This window comes from Schistocerca americana, chromosome 3, assembly GCF_021461395.2.
Source record: "Schistocerca americana isolate TAMUIC-IGC-003095 chromosome 3, iqSchAmer2.1, whole genome shotgun sequence".
Lineage (NCBI taxonomy): Eukaryota > Metazoa > Arthropoda > Insecta > Orthoptera > Acrididae > Schistocerca > Schistocerca americana.
The window spans coordinates 147078075-147100167 of NC_060121.1; the positions used below are offsets into that span (position 1 = coordinate 147078075).

The 22093-nt window shown below is 38.2% G+C and overlaps 1 protein-coding gene across 5 annotated transcripts in view; it reads left to right on the plus strand.

The window, feature by feature from the left end:
* Positions 1 to 16447, plus strand: part of LOC124607516 (tyrosine-protein phosphatase Lar-like) — a 545267-nt gene extending 528820 nt beyond the window's left edge. For all 5 annotated transcript variants that reach the window (XM_047139905.1, XM_047139909.1, XM_047139906.1 and 2 more), the window contains 8 exons: positions 915 to 1133; positions 1241 to 1395; positions 1495 to 1624; positions 3664 to 3819; positions 7077 to 7382; positions 10524 to 10804; positions 10945 to 11080; positions 15191 to 16447. In XM_047139905.1, the coding sequence (XP_046995861.1) occupies positions 915 to 1133; positions 1241 to 1395; positions 1495 to 1624; positions 3664 to 3819; positions 7077 to 7382; positions 10524 to 10804; positions 10945 to 11080; positions 15191 to 15259 (1452 nt within the window). In that variant the 3' untranslated portion in view covers positions 15260 to 16447. The remainder of the gene's footprint in view (positions 1 to 914; positions 1134 to 1240; positions 1396 to 1494; positions 1625 to 3663; positions 3820 to 7076; positions 7383 to 10523; positions 10805 to 10944; positions 11081 to 15190) is intronic.
* Positions 16448 to 22093: the final 5646 nt, after the last annotated feature.

A 22093-nucleotide genomic window follows, 5' to 3' on the forward strand; every position in this document is an offset into this window, starting at 1 on the left:
GAAAAAAATTTGATTGTAAAGAATTTTGTATGTAATGCAAATGCAACAGAAAACTGAGTGACAGTGCCCCATGCTTTGCACCCAATTGGATGGATACTTAAGTAACAATAAAATACGATTTCAGACACATGGTTCAGTGAAGATAAACATTTATCTCTTATATAAAGTACATGTAATCTTTGGAGTTTAGAATTTGAAATTCTTACAACAGAATCTAGATACAATGCCAATATATCTGTTGCAAATAAATTTGTTCCACAGAACATAAAACATTCACTCAGTAAACAAAAGATAGAAACCACATCTACACCTGGCTTACACTTTTACTGTGAAGCAAAAAGAACTACATTTTTCTGCAGCATCTGTTTTCAGGAGACTTCCATCAGACAAGCAAATAAAAACAACCAACTCCCACCACATAATGTGGTTCAGTGGTTAAGACATAAGACTCCTGTTTGGGCTGACTGAGTCTGAGTCTCAAATTACAAACTGCCAATTCTGATTTTATTCTGAAGTTTCCTTTAATCAAGTCATATGAATGCTGGGACAGTACATTCCCAATATTTCTCCAACTCAACCAGTGCTCTGTCTCTAATGACATGAACACATTATAGATATTAAAATCTATCATGGCTTCCATCACAATAGATAGTCCACTTTGAAGGATTTCTTTGTAATTTCACCGTTTTAAACAAGTAAATAACAAAATGCAAATTTAAACTATTTTTCACTGTATGATATTATGACATAACTAGTATAATGCAAACATGTAAATTTCTAAGCTATACTGTCATGATTCTCTGAGCTCTTTGAACACATTGGCTGTACTGAGATCTATTAATTTTCAATTATGAAATATTTAATGTTAATATAGCACAGCATTTCACTTGCTTACTCACACATTAACATTTTAGGGTCCCCTTCAAGAAACATTTGGAGATTTCTGGCGGATGTGCTGGGAATTACGTTCAGCAACAATAGTTATGATGACTAAGTTAGAAGAACGCACACGTATTAAGTGTGATCAGTACTGGCCTTCGCGAGGGACAGAAACATATGGCACAATGACTGTTACTATCAGTGATGTTCAGGAGTTGGCAACATATTGCATTCGTACCTTTCAGATCCATAAGGTATGCAGCAACAGAAAGTTCTTCTTCTCCACATTTTGTATTTCTTATAAAGATCTTTTGTTCCTAAATGGCAACAAATGTATAATATTAAACTGTTTGTTTGTCAGGGTGGCCACCAAGAGAGGAGAGAAGTAAAACAATTTCAATTTACTGCTTGGCCTGATCATGGTGTCCCAGATCACCCAGCACCTTTCTTACAGTTCCTACGCCGTGTCCGAAATATGAATCCCCCAGAGGCTGGTCCAATGATAGTTCACTGCAGGTATTTGTCAACTTATCCAACTGTGCATTATAAACATGCAAATTAAAACCATTTATTATGAATTTTGATACATGACACATGACAACTTTTTGTTTCCAGTGCTGGTGTTGGACGCACTGGTTGTTTTATAGTTATAGATTCAATGCTGGAGCGACTGAAGCATGAAAAAATGTTAGACATATATGGTCATGTAACTTGTCTCAGGGCTCAACGCAACTACATGGTTCAGGTGAGTATGCAAGGGCTTATTGATATTATGTTATGTTCACAGTGTAACTACTTTTAATTAAATGTGGCACAAATTAATTGAAAAATATGTACTTTTTCTAATATCTTGTGATGTAATAGACTGTTTTTGTGCCCTGAGATCATCACCGTTTCTTCTCAGCAGAAGAATACTGCTATTTCCATTCTTCCAGTTCTTCCTGCCTGACAGTATTTTTCATCATGAATTTACTGGTTCCTGCAGTTGTGGCTTATTTACTATGAAGATTCTAGTTCACAAGCTAAGGAAGTTGACTGTACCAGCACATTATCTTTTATGTAAATACTTTACAAGTAAAAGAGATCACTCACCAAGCTGTAGAAGCATTGAATCGTTGATGTACACACAAAAAAGAATGAAAACTCTGCTAGCTTTTGGAATAACTCCTGTGAGAAGCTAGAGCACAATATAGGAGAAAGAGGTGTTTGGTGTGTGGACTTGTCATGTGATACATGGACACTGGAGCCGGTGAGATGATGCACACGAAGATGATGTGGAGGCTTAGATTGGGAGGGGGTGACAAGATAGAGGAAGTGGAAACTGATGGTTAGAGGATATGAGGAATCTCCACATCATCTTAATCATGAGACACACCAGCATATGGGGAACATCCGCATCATCTCCATCAAGCGACACACCTTATTGGCTCTGGTGACTGTGTGTTGCATGCCTAGCCCATTCACCCACCACCTCTCCTTCTGTTTTTCTATCCTGCACACTTGCTGCCTCCCTCGGAGCCGATAGCTACCCATCCCCAACTGCTCCTCCTGATTCCTGGCTCTGCCTCCCAACTCCCCCCCCCCCCCCCCCCCCATCCTCCTCAAGATCCCCACCGCAGCCCACCTATCGAACTGCAAACCCAGTGTTGTGCACCCACCCAACACAATACAGGTGCACAGGTGTGTGTGTGTGTGTGTGTGTGTTCTGCACCTCATCAAAGGATTTCTTCCAAAAAATAGAATTTTTTTTTATTTTTTTAAATTTTGTGTGTGTGTGTGTGTGTGTGTGTGTGTGTGTGTGTGTGTGTGTGTGTCAACAAGTCAACACTTCAGCTCAACTCAAATGTTCCTAAGTAAAATTAACTTTTACAGTGCTTCTCAAAAGAAACCTGTCAAATCATAAAATCAGGCAGATACTACATTTGATGTGAAACTTTCTCACTGGCCTTATATTTTGGGGGACTGTCATATTAATACAAGTTCTGTAAACATATTTGACTTCTTTAAATTTCCACAGATTTTGATGAAATAACACATGGACTACAAGCCACATATAGTTATTGCTGTTTTTTTTATTCCTGGCTTAATAATTTGAGAGGGTAAAGATCACTCTTGGCACGTTAGCAATCTGAGGAAGCTCTGAAAAAAAAAAAAAAAAAAAAAAAAACAGTACCTGGTATACCTTAGATGAAAGCAAAATATAGAATCACAAACATATAGATGTTAGTTGAAACACTGTCAGCTACAAGGGACTCAAATAAACACAGGAACAAAATAGACAATAACAAAATAAGACTCACAATATGTTTTCAAATTTTTCATCACAAAGAACAGTCAAACCCATTGTTACAGTTGAGGAAGTGATGTAGTAATTAATGCAAGTGGCATTGAAAGGCAGCCAAAATTCATAACTAAACAAGACCACTTCGACTATATAGCATCTGTTTTTGTGTTGTATACTGAATTTAAAAGTTAATTAGTTTCACTCTGAACATAATTTAGTGTGCATTGCTTGCACAGAAAACTCTTCACAGAAACTGGAAAAGAACACACAGGCCACACCCTTTTATAAAAAAAAAAAGCACTAAAATTTCCACCAGTGTGTTGTACGGTGATTGATTAATAAAGTATTTTGGCAAAATAGAGCTACCAGTTTTTTCTTGTGTTAATTAGAATGTAAGAAAGGAGACAGAGAGAGAGATAGAATATGGATGTAAACTGACACTGACATAATTAAAATAACAACAACACTGATTCCTAATCCTGTTTCTTACACCTTTTCAGACGGAGGACCAATATATTTTCATTCATGATGCACTACTTGAAGCGGTAATTGTAGGTAATACGGAAGTTCCAGCTCGTAATCTACACACACATATCCAGAAGCTCATGCAGACTGAGCCAGGTGAAAATATTACAGGAATGGAACTGGAGTTCAAGGTGAGCATTAGCAGCAGCTCTGAAAAATAGTGCAGAACTATGCCACGTGGCATATGAAAACTCTTGAAAAGATGACTGCTGTGACTAATGCATGTTAATGTTGGCAATTAAACTTTTTGCAAAATGTGCTAAAATTGAAAGGCAGCTAAAATCAGCTATTGGAGTGTACACATTGCCAAGAGAGACCCTTAACCCAGGCTGTTTCATCATATTGAGAATTTTCACGGTTTACATATATGCACTGAGATCTAACAGGTAACGCCTTGTCTATTGGCAGCTTATTTCTGCTTCAGCATTCTATATGCACAGACATGTATATCAATGAGAAGTTAGAAGTATTATTTGTATATGGTGAATGTAAAGGAAATGCTGCCAGACCAGCATGGAAATAGAGGGTTATCTGTTCTGATTGCAGATGTCAGAAGCACTTGAGAATGCAATCTGCCACGAAGCCCCACCTATGCAGACAGTATGTGTCAATGAATCACAACAGCATATGCTGTCTTACCATCCACTGATATAAGGTTTATATAACTCTCAAATGGCATTTCCAAATATGTTTCTCAGTCATTGGGAAACAGTCTGAGCACATGCTTAAGTGACACGTAAAGCTGTGTTTTATTAAGAGAAGTATTTAGTTTGTAGATGATGGGTGGTTACGGGATCATTATGAGTAAAATGGTTTATGCATTGATTGTTATGCCATTTGATTACAATTTTGATTATTACCTGTAGTCACAGTTGTCCAACAACTTGTGATTTCCCTATAAGAAGCATTCCAGCATTTCCAGTCAAAGACGAGCTAGATAATCATTTCACAAATATAGAATTTAAGATGGTAGTTCCTTTTGTCTGTGGAAAGGGGCCATTTTCATCTCTGTCTTAGTTGAGTGGTGACAAGTAAGTAGCCAAGAGCAGCCTTAACTATATGGTGAAAATGCAGCTGTTTCCGCAAAAGCTGTTCACTTGAACCTGGGAAAATAGACACATTTGAAAGTTTTTCCTAAGCCTCTACAGTTAGCATATAGCTCCATTTACAAAAATCGTAGCTTACCCTTTGTCTATGTCATAAAAAGAAGAGCCTAGAGGAAATAAATTTTACACTACAATAGCTGATTCCAACAGTCTTGCTTTCCAAATTTTGCACATCCCTCAGGTACTTCAGTGAAAAGTTTCAATGTGAACATTAACAAGAGTTATATCATTGGACTTGTATTTTCAAGAGGTTTCTATTGCTGCTTAAAACCATAATGCTCCTTTAGAGAGAGAGAGAGAGAGAGAGAGAGAGAGAGAGAGAGAGAGAGAAACATACTTGCTTTAATGTCTTTGGCTGATCCAAAAGTTAAGAGGGTTAACCATACTACAAAATTATGTGCCCCTCTGCATACTGTCATTTGCCAAAAACCTTCAATATCTTGGACCATTCATGAAATAAAAGAGGTGTTATGTATGCAACTCACTATGTATATCCCTACTCATGAAATAGACCTGCTGAGCAGTGAACAAAAGTTTACCAATCAGAAAGTGCTCATCTCTGGAACAATAAACATACACATTCAACTGCTTCTCTCTCAATACCACACTCATTGTCAAACGTTAGGTGACAGTGTCAGGAGGCAACAGTGATTGTTGTGTAGTCTATGTGATAGCTCTGTTAAAGGACTTTGTCTGAAAGCTAAGCCTTTGCTCCATGTTTTATAGGGTTGTTCATTGTTCAGCACATTCTATGTTTGATAAATAATCTGTACTCTTATACATTAACTACTCAAACAAAGTTTTTCACCACCTTCATAACTGTGAACATATACTGGCTTAGATTCAATATTGTGTTGCTCTACCTCACATGTCGTAACACACTCGGACCGTCCTTGGGAAGCCATCAACAAAGTGGCCAATATGTTGTTGTTTGAGCTTGTCTTTCTCTTCAGTGCAAGTCGTTCTTTTGTCGTCTGGGGTGTGAGGAGGTTTATGTGACAACGCACTACTCATTTCAGCTGATTCCAAGCACTCTCAATCATGCTCATGTCAGAAGAAACTGGAGGCCTTCCATTTGATCACTTTCTGCTTCCTAGATGAAGATGTTCATGAGTGGGATGCCATTTGCCTGTGCATTATCAACATAAAAGACAAACCCATCATGAAGATGTTGACTGTAGGGCTGAAGGGTAGCTTGGAGAATCCTGTGCACATTCTGCATAGCCCTGAAATTACCACTGATAATGACTAGACATGTTTGATATTTATGCACAGTACTGGTCAAAAACGTGACTGACTCATCTCCCTGCTGAACCCTGCTGGTGGCTCCTACTGCCTGGCTGCCTTTACACTGTTCTACAACAGTTGGCAGGTGTTGGACAAATTCTTCACTCATTGCTAAAGGAAACTTAATGCTATTGATCCAGGTTCCCTTTCAGGTGTTCCCTTTCCTGCCTTCTTTGTTTACTATGCTGCTGGGTAGTTTATGCTGTTTTTCATATGCTATGCCTAGAGGCCCAGTTGATTGTGTTGAGGCAGTTCCATACTGTCAGGGTTAACACAGCTGTTCCAGTTGTCTGCAAAATGGCAGCTCACTGTTCTGTTGCATTCTCCTCAGAGTACCTTACAGCCATAATTTTTTGGTAGTGGTCATCAACTGGTGTTATTGATCACAGAAGACACTACATGGCAGTTTTTCAGTGTTTCGTATCACACGAAGGTGACTAGTTGTTTGAACATCATCTTTGTGATGCCAGTGTGGTGGGAAACACACCATACAGATGCTCCTTTTTGCTGGCAAGTTACTCTGTGTGCACAGTCTAAGCCTGAAGCCATCCTCCAAGACATGTTGACAGAACTGAATTAGAGACACTATGCCCTCTACTGAATTGCACTGAGATGACTCATTGGCTGTACATAGCAGTTTCTTGTGGTCAAAAGGGTATTGAGAAAGAGGTTATGGATAAAAAAAAAAAAGAAAGAGAGAGAGAGAGAGAGAGAGGTATTCAAGTCATGAGATTGTTACAAAACGTTTTTTGAGCCATTTATCTCCCTCCATTCTGGATTTTACTTTTATGCTTATTGAGCCAAATATGATTATTTATATTATGAAAAGACTAAAATCAGATTTTGCTACTAAATATTATACAGAAATGTGGATTACAGTGTAAATGAGAACATTATTATTGATTGCAATCAAAATAATTTTTTTTCATCATGTTTGCAATGTTTCCCTCTGTACAACATGTGCATATATAAGCAAATTCTATTCTTTTTTGTAGAAACTGTCCAACATCAAGGCTGATTCAACACGCTTCATCAGTGCAAACCTGGCCTGCAACAAGCATAAAAACCGTCTTGTCCACATCTTGCCATTCGAGGCCACTCGTGTTTGCCTAACACCTGTCAGAGGTGTTGAAGGATCTGACTACATAAATGCTAGTTTTATTGATGGCTACCGATATCGTTCAGCTTATATAGCCACTCAGGGTCCACTAGTTGATACGACAGAAGACTTCTGGCGCATGCTGTGGGAACACAATTCCACAATTGTTGTAATGCTGACAAAGCTTAAAGAGATGGGAAGGGTATGTATTAACCTTTTATATTACTTTTTTTCTGAAATACAGTAACTCACATTGTATAAAATTATTGTGTATTTATATTGAAAGTTGTTAACATCATTCAGCATAATTATGCTATATTATGGGACACTAATGACAATATCCATGACAGATTTCTGATCAGATTCACAGTACACTATCAGTTTTGTACTGTTAACTTCTCCCACAGATATCAGCACAGGATCAAGACTGTTTATGATAGTCACACCAGAAGTATAGAAGAAGTGTTGCATTTTTAAACTTTTTTCTTTTCAAAGTACTCACTCAAGTTGCATTTTCTGAAATACCTCTGTGAAGACTCCTGGAGATGCCTTCTTAGCAAGACAGTTCAGGAATGTTACTTGGATGGAGAGAGCTGTTTTCACTGACTAAAAATATGTTTGCACATGCTGTTCTTTAACTTTTTAAATGGAATAAAACTGTATACACATTCCGGGTTTGGATACTGAAGTAATTGACAGATGAATTAGTGGCAGTTTACATTGGTTTCTGCAACAGTTTGTCTTTGTTGGTAGTTTGACAATGATCCAGTTCAGTTATTCATCGGAACTATCCATGTGACATTCATTCATGCACATTACTCAGATAACCTTGGCTCAGCATTAACCCATTACTGGTCCATCAAAATATCACATGTTAAGTGCCTAAAAAAGAATGTTAAGTGCCTAAAAAGGAAAATTCCATTCAGCAAACCAATAAAATCACAAAGGGCTAGTCAGAGAGACAAAGCACCCAGTACAGCCGAAAGAAGAACAGAAAAGGTATAACAGTACTTCTGATTCCAGGTGGTTTGTCAGGGTGGGGGTGCGTGCAGGTCATGTCAGCTGACAAGAATAATACAAATAAGATAGTAAAAAACATCCATACCCTAAAATTCCTATCCTGGAACCACTGTGGTTGGAAAACCTGCTCAATGCACCATCCAGCTACCATCTACTCAGCACTGGCACAGCACGTAACATTAAAGGCCGACAAAAGTGTGAAACTGCTTATATGATATTATCAACTGATATTTGTTCTCTGCAAGGCTTTCTGCACTGGAATGAGCACCACAGAACTGGTAAAATACACTAGTGGATACAGATGAACTGTCTGCCTTGGATATATCCATGGGGCTTGCTATACCACACACTCTATTTGGATCTTACAACCTAGAATTCCCTGAATGCTTGATATAGGTACTTGTTCTGCAACATATTTCTCTCTCCTAGACTCAATCCACATTATCCTAAACCTCCCCTATCCTGCATCCTCCCATTGGTATTTGTACAGTTCTCTCTATCTTCTGTTGTGTTATATTCCCCATAGGTTCCCCCCTCCTCATCTGCTTATTGTAGCTCATTTTTACTATGTTTTCATGTGCCATTTTCTGTCTTTCTATGTTTACCCACCATTACTTCTTACTCGACCTGAAGCAAAGTCAACATAGCATAGAATGCTAAGCTATGTGCTGGCACCTACTTCCTCTGATACATTTTCCTTCTACCCTTTTTATAAAAGATTAGTCCTTGCTAGTTGGTTTCTGAGTGACATGCCTCCCACCTCTTCCAACCCTTTCCTCTTTTCTCCTCAGAAGCATAAATGTGTTGTTCCAAAAATGCTATGAGTGCTGTCAAATGGTTGTGCTTTTCTTTTGGTGGCACTGGATGTTGTGCCACAAAGTACTGGGCAGCTCAAAACATCAAAAATACTACTTTGGTATCCTAACATCATTCTATATATTTTGTACCTGAATCCTTAACTTTAATCTCCAAATTGGTGTAGAAACTGACTAACATATTGTACACACCTCCATATTAGCCTGTCATTATTTGCTGTCCAGTTCCTGATAAATGATTCCAAGACTCTACACTACCAGTGATACACTTGTCCTGGAACCATTTTACCACTTACCTCAAACTTTCCTAAATGTACGCGCAGAGTGAAAGAAGTAGCAGTGAGAATGACTATATTATGTGGCAGCTCCAGCTGCCAGCTGTATTTAGTAGTCTACTCGCATGACCACCACTGATGCCCCTAGTCACAAACAACCTTTTGTAGCATTCTGCAGTTTGTTTTCAGTGCAGGAAACATGCCACAGCAAGTGTTCCTAAGTAATTGCTCATCAGACTATTCCAGATATAAATTGATTGAATTTTACATGACACTTGGAAACTGCTAAGATTCATCTATATGCTAAATAATAGTTTATACTATATGAAAGAAAAACAAACAGCATTAGGGGCACCAAGAAAGTGCAGGCAGGGGGGAAGGTGTTGTGCACAGTGAGGTATGGGTTGGGAGGGGACAATAGTGCGGAGGAAGAGTAGGAAGAGGAAGACTGTGGAGAGGACCGTGTGAGTGGAGAGTGAGGAAAGTATATTCGTTGATCAGGGGCTTGCTTGCCGATACCGAGGCAGGGAGGACTGCAAGATCAAAGGGTGTATTACAAGGACAGTTCCCATCTACATAATTCAGATAGTTTGGTTTTGGCAGGAAGGACCTAGGTGGTGGATTGTGAAGCATCCACTGAAATCGGTCTTGTGTCGGCACCATGTTGTGCCACTGGGCAATCAAATCTGCTCTTGACAACAGTTAGGTGGTGGCCGTTCATTTGGGTTGATAGCCAATTGATAGTCATACCAACATAAAATGCTCTGCAAAAGTTATAGCAAAGCTGATAGCACATTCTACTATAGTCCAATCACAGAGTATATAATTCTAGTCATCCTCCAGGAAAATACATTATCATCACCAATCTCCTTATTGTGAAATGTTGCACAGCAAATGCAGAACACGAGTAATTCACTTTTAACGATCTTAGGTCTCTTGCGAACAGGAAATGCTGACCATAAATAAATATCTTCCCTCTATTTAGTTTGTATGAATGACAGTTCACAAACTTTTAGAGTTAATCCATTTTATTATTTCTCAACTTTCATGAAATAGCATTGCAATATGTATATGATTGATAATATAATAGGGTTTGTCCCTGCCACAGAACAAATAATTGTATGATTTACAAAACTGTACCAAGTAATTAGATATCTTAAATTGTCAATTATTCTATGAGTTGATAGTAGCTGTGAATAGAGGTACTTAACAGTTTTTTTTTTTTTCTTTTAGGAGAAATGTCACCAGTATTGGCCGAGTGACCGGTCAGTCCGTTATCAGTGTTTTGTTGTTGACCCAATAGCAGAATACAATATGCCTCAGTACATACTACGAGAATTCAAGGTTACTGATGCCCGTGATGGTAGTTCTCGCACCATTCGCCAATTCCAGTTCATTGACTGGCCAGAACAAGGTGTGCCAAAGTCTGGTGATGGTTTTATTGATTTCATTGGCCAGGTGCACAAGACCAAAGAGCAATTTGGTCAAGATGGGCCAATTACTGTTCACTGCAGGTATGTCACACTCATAATTATGTCAGTATATTGTACAAAAATGACATCTCAGTTACTTAAGGGAAATGTCTTAATCCAGTGAGTAATCCTTTGTTTGATTTCCTTGTTGTGTACTAAATTGTAATATTCTACTTTTCCAGTGCTGGGGTAGGTCGCACAGGTGTATTCATTACACTAAGTATCGTTTTAGAAAGAATGCAGTATGAGGGCGTTGTAGACGTCTTCCAAACCGTTCGGATCCTACGAACACAGCGCCCGGCAATGGTTCAGACAGAGGTTTGTATATACAATCGTTAGAATGATGTAAAGTGTATGTTAGCTCTATTATCCTTGAAAACATAAAAGCCAATACATACGTAATTGTTTTGGGCTCCAGACTGCAGACGGAAGATACGAGCCCTCTAATAAAGTACTAGTTACCTGTGATAGAACATAAACCAAGTATCTTGGCCCATCAAATAGCATCCAAATTGTAAAACTGAATTGCCCTTAACAGGAACTACTATTGTACTCAGTTGAAGCGGCATTCCTCAAAGATTCATTGCTGAAATAACAATGTGCCTATAATAACATGATTCCTCTCTTACATGACACTTACTGCCACAGTGTCACTTTTCAGTTCACTCTGCTTATATTCAATGAAATTAAAAACTTTGCAAATCCCTCTGGATGCAAAATGGCCCAAGTAGGCCATTTGTGTGATACGTATTTAACAAACATTTCTACAGGGTTAAGTTACGTCCTTTGTTTTCATTGGCAGAGATCATATCAGTGTGATTAAAACTACTACTTAAGTTTTTACCAGCCAATACCATTAATGTACAGGTAGTATTTTTCATATTTGTGTAACAGTATTTTCTTGCATGCAGATCTTCATTGAATTAACCTACACTCAACATAAGCCAAGTCGAAATCCTTCTGAAAATGAGGCATTTAAATGTTTCAGGGCACTCTAATAAATAACTATTAAATTTTTGGTGAATGTATAGGGTTACTTTTAAATACTACCAGGGTAGATGACTGCACAGTACAGAAAATAGAGACACGCTAGTGGATAGAATGTCTTTCCAAGTTTTTAACGTACATTACAGTTGCTCAATATGAGCTTCATAAGTGACACGTCAAACATCAATATGCCAGTCAAACTCTTGCCATACACATCCCAACACATCATGTTGGATATCAGCGACCACATTAATTTTCCTTCCTTGCAACTCTTTCAAATTACTTGGCAGTCTAGACAGGAACACAAATTATTTGACATAACCCCTTAAGAAGAGTTAAGTCTGGCAACCACAAGGGCCACTGAAGAAGAGGAGAAGCATGATGAGAAGCACATCCAGTCCAATCTAATGTTAGGCAATTCAGCTTTAAGATAATCATGAATGTCTGGAAGAAAGTGTGATGAATTACTGTCTTGCTCCAAAATGGACTCTCCAATGCCTTGGGGTAATTGTGGCTGCCAGATCTCCTGGTGCATGAAACTGATCAGTTTTCCTCTCAAAGAAAAATGGTCCATGAACTTTTGAAGAGGACATGGCACAAAAGACATTCACTTTACATGAGTCACAAATGTGTTCAAAATCATATGTGGATGGTATGCATCTAAAACAGCATGTTATGACATGTTACCTTTCCAGACAAATGAAAGATGGCTTTCTTACAGAAAAACAACTTCTGTGAAAAACCATATTCCTCCACTAGCCACTGTAAGTCATCGCAAATGTCTGGATGAAGGGTATTGTCCAGAGTAGTCAGTACGTGTAACTGCAGCTGGTATGATTTTACATGCACACATTTGTGTAGAACATGTCTGACAGTTGACTTTGGTACCTGCAGTTCTCAGCTTCCACATGTCACTGATTTCTTTAAGCTCCTGATGAATGATTTCCACACACATTCCACCTTCTCTGTTGACTGTCTTGGCTGGCTCGTTTCCTTTGCATCACGTAAGCAACTAATCTCATGAAATGTTTTGTACCATCAAGGACAAATGGCTACAAAGCTGAGAGAGCCCATAGGGTGACATCATATTACATACAGAAGCATTGTCACATAAAACTTACAATTTCCCTCTTCATAGGAGAAATATTTCATATTGTATTGAACACAAATATGAAAATTAATACAAAAATATTTATAAATGGAGATCATGATAATGTCAGCTCCCCTTCTCCAAATAAATATTGACTGTGACAAGGTTCAAAAACTTATCTTTTTTTTATTTTAAAAATAAAAGAGAAGTATATTAGTCTACTTCACATACAGTGTGTTAACTGTAAGACGGCAGAGTTGTGAGGGGAGTGCGGGGAGAGGAGGAAGCAAGCATTGGCTGGCGAGGGGAGAGGAGCCGTTGGGGGGGACAAGGCACGCCTACCAGTTGCAGTGCTGGCACTACAAATTGTGCATCATGCTTACACGAAAGCAGACGAAAGGCTTGGAATTAAAACACGCTTTAAATGTTGTTCGTAAACGAAACTGAAATCGTCATGTACATTAAAATTCAGTTTCGTTTACGAACAACATTTAAAGCGTGTTTTAATTCCAAGCCTTTCGTCTGCTTTCGTGTAAGCATGACGCGCAATTTGTAGTGCCAACACTGCATATATATATGTGTGTTTGTCTACTATGCGCTCACAAACCATTCATCCGATTGCCATGACGCCGGCGCGGTAACTCAGCGTGTTCGGTCAGAGGGTTAGCTGCCCTCTGTAATAAAAAAAACTGAGTTGATGGATCAACGACGAACTGAAACGGGTGTCTTGCGACGTCTGCCCCGAGCAGATACAATGAACGAAAATGAACAAAATGAGATTAAAAAAAATTAGGTCAAGGCTTGTCATGCAGCGGACCCGAATTCGATTCACACTGCTCGCAATTTTTTTTAAAAATTTTATTTCATTCCCTACAATGTTAAACTATTAATTATAAAATTTAAATATACTTAAGCAGGTCATATAGTATAACGTAACTGTCAATCTCTATATATAAAAATGAATGTATGTATGTCTGCCATCTGTGCGTTCCCAAACCATTCATCCGATTGCGATGAAATTTTGGTGATTTGTTCTCTGTACGCCCACGAAGGTTCCTAGCCAAAAAAAAGAAATGAGACACATTCCTGAGGAGATACGATGTCATAAACAACGAAATGCCACCGCGGGAAAATACCCAGATTTATGCATCCATTATTTGAGAACGAGAGCACTTAGCAACTAGCAACAAATGTTACATACAATTTCAAACCTTTACGAAAATTTTTCTCGCTGACACCCCCCACAAAATAATGAAAGGAAAAAAGGTTGTCGCTTACTACATTTTCTCAGTACATACCGTAAATCTGCTGCAGTAGGCATGACGTTTTAATGTATTATTTCATTACTATTAACTCTAATCGCACATATATCAGTAAATGCGCCGGCAAATTTATGTCTCTTTACGACATATAATTCAGGAGATATGACGTGATAAACATCGAGATTCGTGAAAAAGTGCCGCGTCAGGCATGACGTTTTTTTCTGTTATTTCTTCACTACTAACACTATTCGCAACACGTTTTGCAAACATGTTAAAAAAAAAATTATAAAACCACGCAGAACAGCACAGAGCAAAACAATAACGAAGCAGACAACAATGGCTACCTTGTACAACACAGCTACGTAATGTTGGCAACAGTCGAAACTGTGTGCCTCCCAAAGTCTCCCGACGTTTACCGACTTCTGCCGATTTAGAACTAGGGAGAGGTCTGCCATCTAAAAGTTTACACACTGTAGTTAAGATGTTTAAGAGGGAACTTGAAGAATAAAATAATATGAATAGAGCAGGCAGCAGCCAGCCAGAGATAAAGAAAACAGTATGGAGAAGACCATCACCTGGAGGGAAAGCAGTCAACACAGACAAGAATTATAATTAAGAATGTGACCACTGATAGATACACACAGAAAGAAGATGAGTAAGAACATTGGTTCAGAATGTACTAAAAAGTAGAACAAATTGAAAGTAGTTAAGTGATTAGAGTTGGGGGAGGGGGGGGTGAACAGAAAATAGATGAACACACAGGCAAACATGAGTAATTAAGATTAGGATTCAACATCCCATTAATGGTAAGATTGTCAGAGACTTAGTACAAGCTGAAATAGGACAACTGGCCTTTTTTGTTTTGCATTTGTCAGTTTCTCAGGTAGTATACTTGAGTAGTGATACCCTTTTAATTTTGTGATAGTCCTACGTAGAAGTTTTCCACTGCTCATTTTCAAACTCTATAGCTATAACTATTGAAATTATTGTTACTATTATTATTTGTTATTAATGTTGACTGTTATAATAAATAGCTGTTTTTAAATTCATTTCATTTTGTGAATATTTACATGCCTTTTTTCCCACCAGGATCAGTACCAGTTTTGCTATCGAGCTGCATTGGAGTATTTGGGATCATTTGACCATTATGCGAATTGACAGTAACACCACTGTGGAACATGATGAGAGACATAGCAGTCAATGGCTGTTTATTTAGAAAGATGAGTAATAAGTAGGGTTTGAGTATGTTTGTCCAGTAAAGTTAGCAAGAGAAATAACTAAGAAAAATTTTAAGGACGGACAATATTTTAATGATGCCGTGGTGAAGAAAATGAACATAAATACTATAGCTGTTATTGTTCTCCCACTCCATTTGCTGGAAAACATTGACAATAATTCGACAACTCTCCAATTTTCTGTAAACTTGCTGTTTTTGTTTTCGCATTCATCTGTTATTTTACACATTTGATTTACTCTGAACTGGATATAATATCCAGATACTGCCTCAAGAATAATATTGAAACGTCTCTTACCTGTGAATGGACAAACTTTTTTTAGAGCTTTGATGAGTGACACAAACTTCAACAAGTGGAGTGTATGTGTGTGTAATGTGCATGTTATTGAACTGCACATCATCCCCAATGTCCCAAAGTGCCATCATCGTGCAAGCTGGATGGCATAAACATTTTCCATGGTGCCTACTTAATGAAAGATAAATTCCCAAATAAAGATTTAGAAAAAGAAGAATATGTGAGCAAAATGGGAAAGCGCACATTTGTCGTACATACAATCACTGGGGACATTATTACCAATTTCCCCTCTAATTTGAAACCTTTCTTTTTTTATTTTTATAGTTCCAAATTTCATGTATACCTGTGTTGTTTTGTAGGAAATATATGTGCACTCAAGTGTTCATTTGTGTTTTGGTTCATTGCCTGTGAGGTGTTCATAAGAGAATTGTGTTATGATGTAGTTAGCATTTATATAAAAAGAGCCAAATTTGTAAACATTTCCTACTTTTTTTACATTATAGACATGTTTTCTATATGTGTGTGTGTGAGTGAACCTTTTCGTTATGTGTTTTTAAATGTGACTCTAAAGCAGAAATATTATGACTGCTATTATTTTTTATTATTGACATATCATAAAATTAAAGAAGAAAAAGAAACACCTCAAAATGTATAATATGTATTGTTTACTTTTCTGTAGACTTAAATAAGTACTGATCATTGTATAAGTTTCCATCTTTTTTGATTTTTAATGTTTTCCATTGACAGTACAAACAATGTGTTTTCCCGCATTATTGATTGACATAGTGCTCTCTTTTTAATAAAACCAATCAAACCATGTTTTGTACCCAAAAATTATTGTAATTCCTGATTTTGAACAGTGTGCTGACCACACTCTTATAAAACCAGAAGCACGTGGCTGTCTTGCAAGGTGAACAAGGCACCATCAAATTGACACACAATTCAAGTGATCCTGCTTACTGTGGGAAAGGGGGGGGGGGGGGGATTATCCACTGTGCTAAGTAGTGGTATCTGATATGCAACATGTAAATTAGTAGTAAATATTTCATAATTACATTTGAAAATTGTTCATTCTCAGTAACTGAGAAAGTAATTTGGCTGAGAAGCAACAAAAGGAGAAATAAGTGCTTAGTAGTAAAGGCAAGAGATGAATGACAAACAGATTATTGACTGCATATCTGGAAACATCTGCGACACAGGCTAGGATTGGTGTATGAGACTACAAATGTTTCTATATCTCAACAGGAATTTGGACAGGTACCTTATATTTCTGTCATGTGAAAAAATATGAGTGGAATGTGGAACTACTCAAGTTATTCCTGATTTCATCACACAATAAAAGTCCAGACATGCAAAGTTGCCTCTGCTGTACCTTCACAATTTTCTTTCTACACTTGACATTTATTTATGGTTTAGGATATGAGTGAACACAAGTATTAAAATCTTCAGTAGCTGAATCTCACAGACCTACCTATTTAAATTTAGTAAAACTATTTACCATACTACCCCTGAATATTCTTTATCTCCTTAAGTATTTATGTAGAACTGATACTGCTTTTCAGAGTTTTGATGACCAATAAATATATGATGGACTTCTGCAGTATGAACATGAAATAATTTCTTTCTGACATAAATTTTTTTTAATAATCCATGAATTAAGGGCTTTCTTTCTTTTCCTGAGTTTGCAAATTTGTTCTTTCTCGAGAAAATTACAAATACATTCTCTTTGGTTGTTTTCATTTAATTCAGCTTTTCTTTGCATTCCTTCATCTCCAACATCAGTATTACACTACTGGCCATTAAAATTGCTACACCAAGAAGAAATGCAGATGATAAACTGGTATTCATTGGACAAATATATTATACTATAACTGACATGTGATTACATTTTCATGCAATTTGGGTGCATAGATCCTGAGAAATCAGTACCCAGAACAACCACCTCTGGCCGTAATAACGGCCTTGATACGCCTGGGCATTGAGTCAAACAGAGCTTGGATGGCGTGTACAGGTACAGCTGCCCATGCAGCTTCAACACGATACCACAGTTCATCAAGAGTAGTGACTGGCGGATTGTGACGAGCCAGTTGCTTGGCCACCATTGACCAGATGTTTTCAATTGGTGAGAGATCTGGAGAATGTGCTGGCCAGGGCAGCAGTCAAACATTTTCTGTGTCCAGAAAGGCCCGTACAGGACCTGCAACATGCGGTCGTGCATTATCCTGCTGAAATGTAGGGTTTCACAGGGATCGAATGAAGGGTAGAGCCACGGGTCGTAACACATCTGAAATGTAACGTCCACTGTTCAAAGTGCCGTCAATGCGAACAAGAGGTGACCGAGACGTGTAACCAATGGCACCCCATACCATCACACTGGGTGATACGCTATTATGGCAATGACGGATACATGCTTCCAAAGTGCGTTCACCGCGATGTCACCAAACACAGATGCGACCATCATGATGCTGTAAACAGAACCTGGATTCATCCAAAAAAATGATGCTTTGCCATTCGTGCACCCAGGTTCGTCATTGAGTACACCATCGCAGGTGCTCCTGTCTGTGATACAGCGCCAAGGGTAACCGCAGCCACGGTCTCCGAGCTGATAGTCCATGCTGCTGCAAATGTCGTCGAACTGTTCATGCAGATGACTGTTGTCTCACAAACGAATCCATCTGTTGACTCATGGATCGAGACATGGCTGCACGATCTGTTACAGGCATGCCGATAAGATGCCTGTCACCTCGACTGATAGTGATACGAGGCCGTTGGGATCCAGCACGGGGTGCTGTATTACCCTCCTGAACCTGCCGATTCCATATTCTGCTAACAGTCATTGGATCTCGACCAATGTGAGCAGCAATGTCATGATTTGATAAACCTCAATCGCGATAGGCTACAATCCGATCTTTATCAAAGTCAGAAACGTGATGGTATGCATTTCTCCTCCTTAGACGAGTAATCACAACAACGTTTTACCAGGCAACACCAGTCAACTGCTGTTTGTGTATGAGAAATCAGTTGGAAACTTCCCTTGTGTCAGCATATTGTAGGTGTCGCCACCGGCGCCAACCTTGTGTGAATGCTCTGAAAAGCTAATCATTTGCATATCACAGCATCTTCTTCCTGTCAGTTAAATTTCATGTCTGTAGCATGTCATCTCCATGTTGTAGCAATTTTAATGGCCAGTAGTGTATAATTTGAGTTTGTACATATATTTTTTTTTATAAGACCCTTCTTGAATCACAGTTTATTCATCTTCTTTTTAGGGATAATTGTTGTCTCTGACTGACCAGCATCAATACAATAAAAGACAGGGAAATACTAACTTTTTCCTTGCATCTCATTACAGAGATGGTCTAAAATAAACGTGTTTTAATTTTCACAATAAATGTCACTGCATATCTGGACAATTCAGCTGTCATCTTGCACTCACTGTCTGTTGGCTATAAGATGGAGTTATAGTTGCAATAGGTCTATGTCAAGTTCAGCTTCCATGAACTCAACACAAACCAAAGACGAACTTACCTGCATGAGTTTATTAAAATATAAATATTGTAAATATACAGGAATATTAAGATATAAAGATCTGTCTGTTGTCACTTGGGAGCAAAAGACAGTAATGTTATCAGCAGTAAAGTATAACACTACACACTGCAAAACACACATCTAAAAAGAAGCTCCACACAAAACAAAAAAACATATTAATTTCAAAGAGGAATTTACATCATCTGAATCTTTCAAACTACAGGAGTAAATTTATAGTATTAACGATCAGACTGATTTATATCATTTATTTATGACAGACCATTGGTAAAAAATTGGTGATAAATAATTACAAATTTGCTCATCCCCAAATTTTTTACTGCATTAGCAGAAATTTTCAGGTTATGTTTTTGTGAATGGGCAGTTTTACTAATTATTGAGAAGTTTATGATGTTAATAGTAATAATAATAATAATTGTTGTAACCATAAATGTGAGCAAGTCTAACCAAACAGCACATGAAACAAGAGCCTTCACAGCTGACCTAGTGAGGTCACCTTGCAACATGGACAGAGAGCACAGCGAGTACTGTGGTGTGTGCTCAACAGCCCAATATTAGCCTGACACACCAGGCCCTTGGCCGCACTTGTGATTATTTGCTTATTGTATACTCACCTATGAGACTGTATATTGATGTGTTCTATAGCTATGAGACTTTTTACTGTTCTATACTTCATTCAGGTTTACTGTGAATCTCTTCATGTGGAAACAGAATAAAATTTGTTTGGTGACTGACATTGTGCCTGTACAACATCATGACATACTTAACAATGAGTGTGGTATTATGCTCCACATGTTTCTTTTCTTTGCTTCAATATGCAGCCAACACATCAGTGGAAGTAGTTCTTCAAACCCTTCTTGAATAACACCGAGCTCTCACTGACCAGCCGAACAGCTCCAAGTTCTCGCCATGGCACGTAACAATTTGGCAGTGTCGTTGATATGCCAGGGTCCACCACCATTGACCCACCCCCCACCATTTCCTCCATATGATGATTCTTTGTAAGACTGAGATGCGTATGAAAAATGCCTATAGCAATATTTTCACGCTTTTGGAGTTGCCAACCCTAACTTCTGTAAGGTTTTATTTGAGTCATGGATTTCTCCTTGTGTTTATCACCTTTTGTGTCATGCAGCTCTTAATTAGAAACCTGTCAGTCCCTCTTTTGATGAAAAGTGAGAGTTACTCTCTAATTATCATTGCAAATATAGTCATGTTATTGGCAGTACTGTTGATATTTTAAAAAAATATAGAGAATCTGCTATATCGATATTTAAAAAGACAAAATTATTGGCCCTTGATACATAAAAAAAAGGATCAATATATTGGTGGAAAAAATATTGAAGCACTGGGCTGTGATAATATTGGCTGCTCATTGTAAATCTGTCTGCCCCTGGTAGCTGAGTGGTCAGTGCGACGGAATGTCATGCCTAACAGCCCAGGTTCGATTCCCAGCTGGGTCGGAGGTTTTCTCTGGGTGTTGTATTGTCCTTATCATCATCATTTCACTCCCATCAACACAAAAGTTGCTGAAATGACAGGCCCACATGGCATTTCCATTGTAAATATACTGCCAGTTTTAGAGCTGTGTATTTAAATATTGGTAACTGCATATAAGTGGCAGAATAAAAGGTGTCTGATGGGTCCACATCATTCAGTTTTGTCAAATATTCGATTTTCCCAGAACACTTCATGTTGACTTCTCTGTTTTTTCATAACTGCAAACGTCAGTGATCTAACAGTTGTTGTGTCAAAATTGTGTGGTGAAGTAAAATGTTGCGGTCTTTGTTAGTAGCACAAAGCACTGATTACATCAGCATTTCTGCTCGCATATCTCCACCCAATGGAAGACCAATCTTGTCATTTAGATTTTTGTTCATCATTTAAAGCACTGTTTTTGAAGAATGCCAATTTGAGGAAATAGCACACTAGCTGCGTTAAAAATTGTCTTTTAATGTAACTGGTGTGCTGTTTCTTCACATCAAAAATATTGTTATTCCTTTCACACCGACAACCCCTGTGCAATCAGACTTCTCCTCTTCCATCTTGCTCCAATTGTTTTGTTCAATAAGAGCAGCCCACATACCCAAAGTGTTGGCCGATGTTTACCCATTGTAAAAACAGTGGACATAATTGCATCTGTGTGCAACTGTCAGCCTCCTTTACCAGACATAAACATGGATGTGAACAGTGTTTCCCAAGTGATGGTAGATCCTCTACATTGAAGTACATGTGATGGACAAGATATAAAAAATCCAAGTGCACAAGGGTGCAGCAGTGACTTTGCTAAATTTTCAACCCTGTGTGGATCTTGGATCACCAGCATTGTTCTCTGTCTCTCACCAGTTGGTGAGTTCTAACAAATACCTATACTGGGACAGTTTTCTACTTCTGTAGTGTACAAAGCAGTTGTTCAGCCTTTGACCTTCCTAGTAGTGGATGATGTCAACACTGAAAACTTGCTTGGATTAGACGCCTTCAAAATTTTTGAGTTTTCTATTTCTGACAAAGTGCATTTGGTGTCAGATCAAGTTCCATACCAAGAACTGGATGTGCTCTCCTCAGAACATTCCTCTCTGTTTTTGGAACGCTTAGGGCATGGTAGCAATTTCAAGGCTCACATGACAATGAAACTGTTGGCACCCCCATTTTTTTCATGCCTATCCAATCCTAATAGTATTATGGAAATAAGTCAAATCAAAATTTGATCAACTTATGTCATTGTGTGCTGTCATGCTTGGCTCCTTTAGGGAATGGTTTACTCCATAAGGAAAACCTAATGGCAACCTTCAGCTCTGTGGTGATTTTTAAAAGTCTGTAAATCCACAATCTATTATTGATACCTATCCGTCACTCAGTCCAGATGAAGTCTTGGCATAGCCTTCCAGGAGCCAATATTTTTCCAAATAGACTTGTG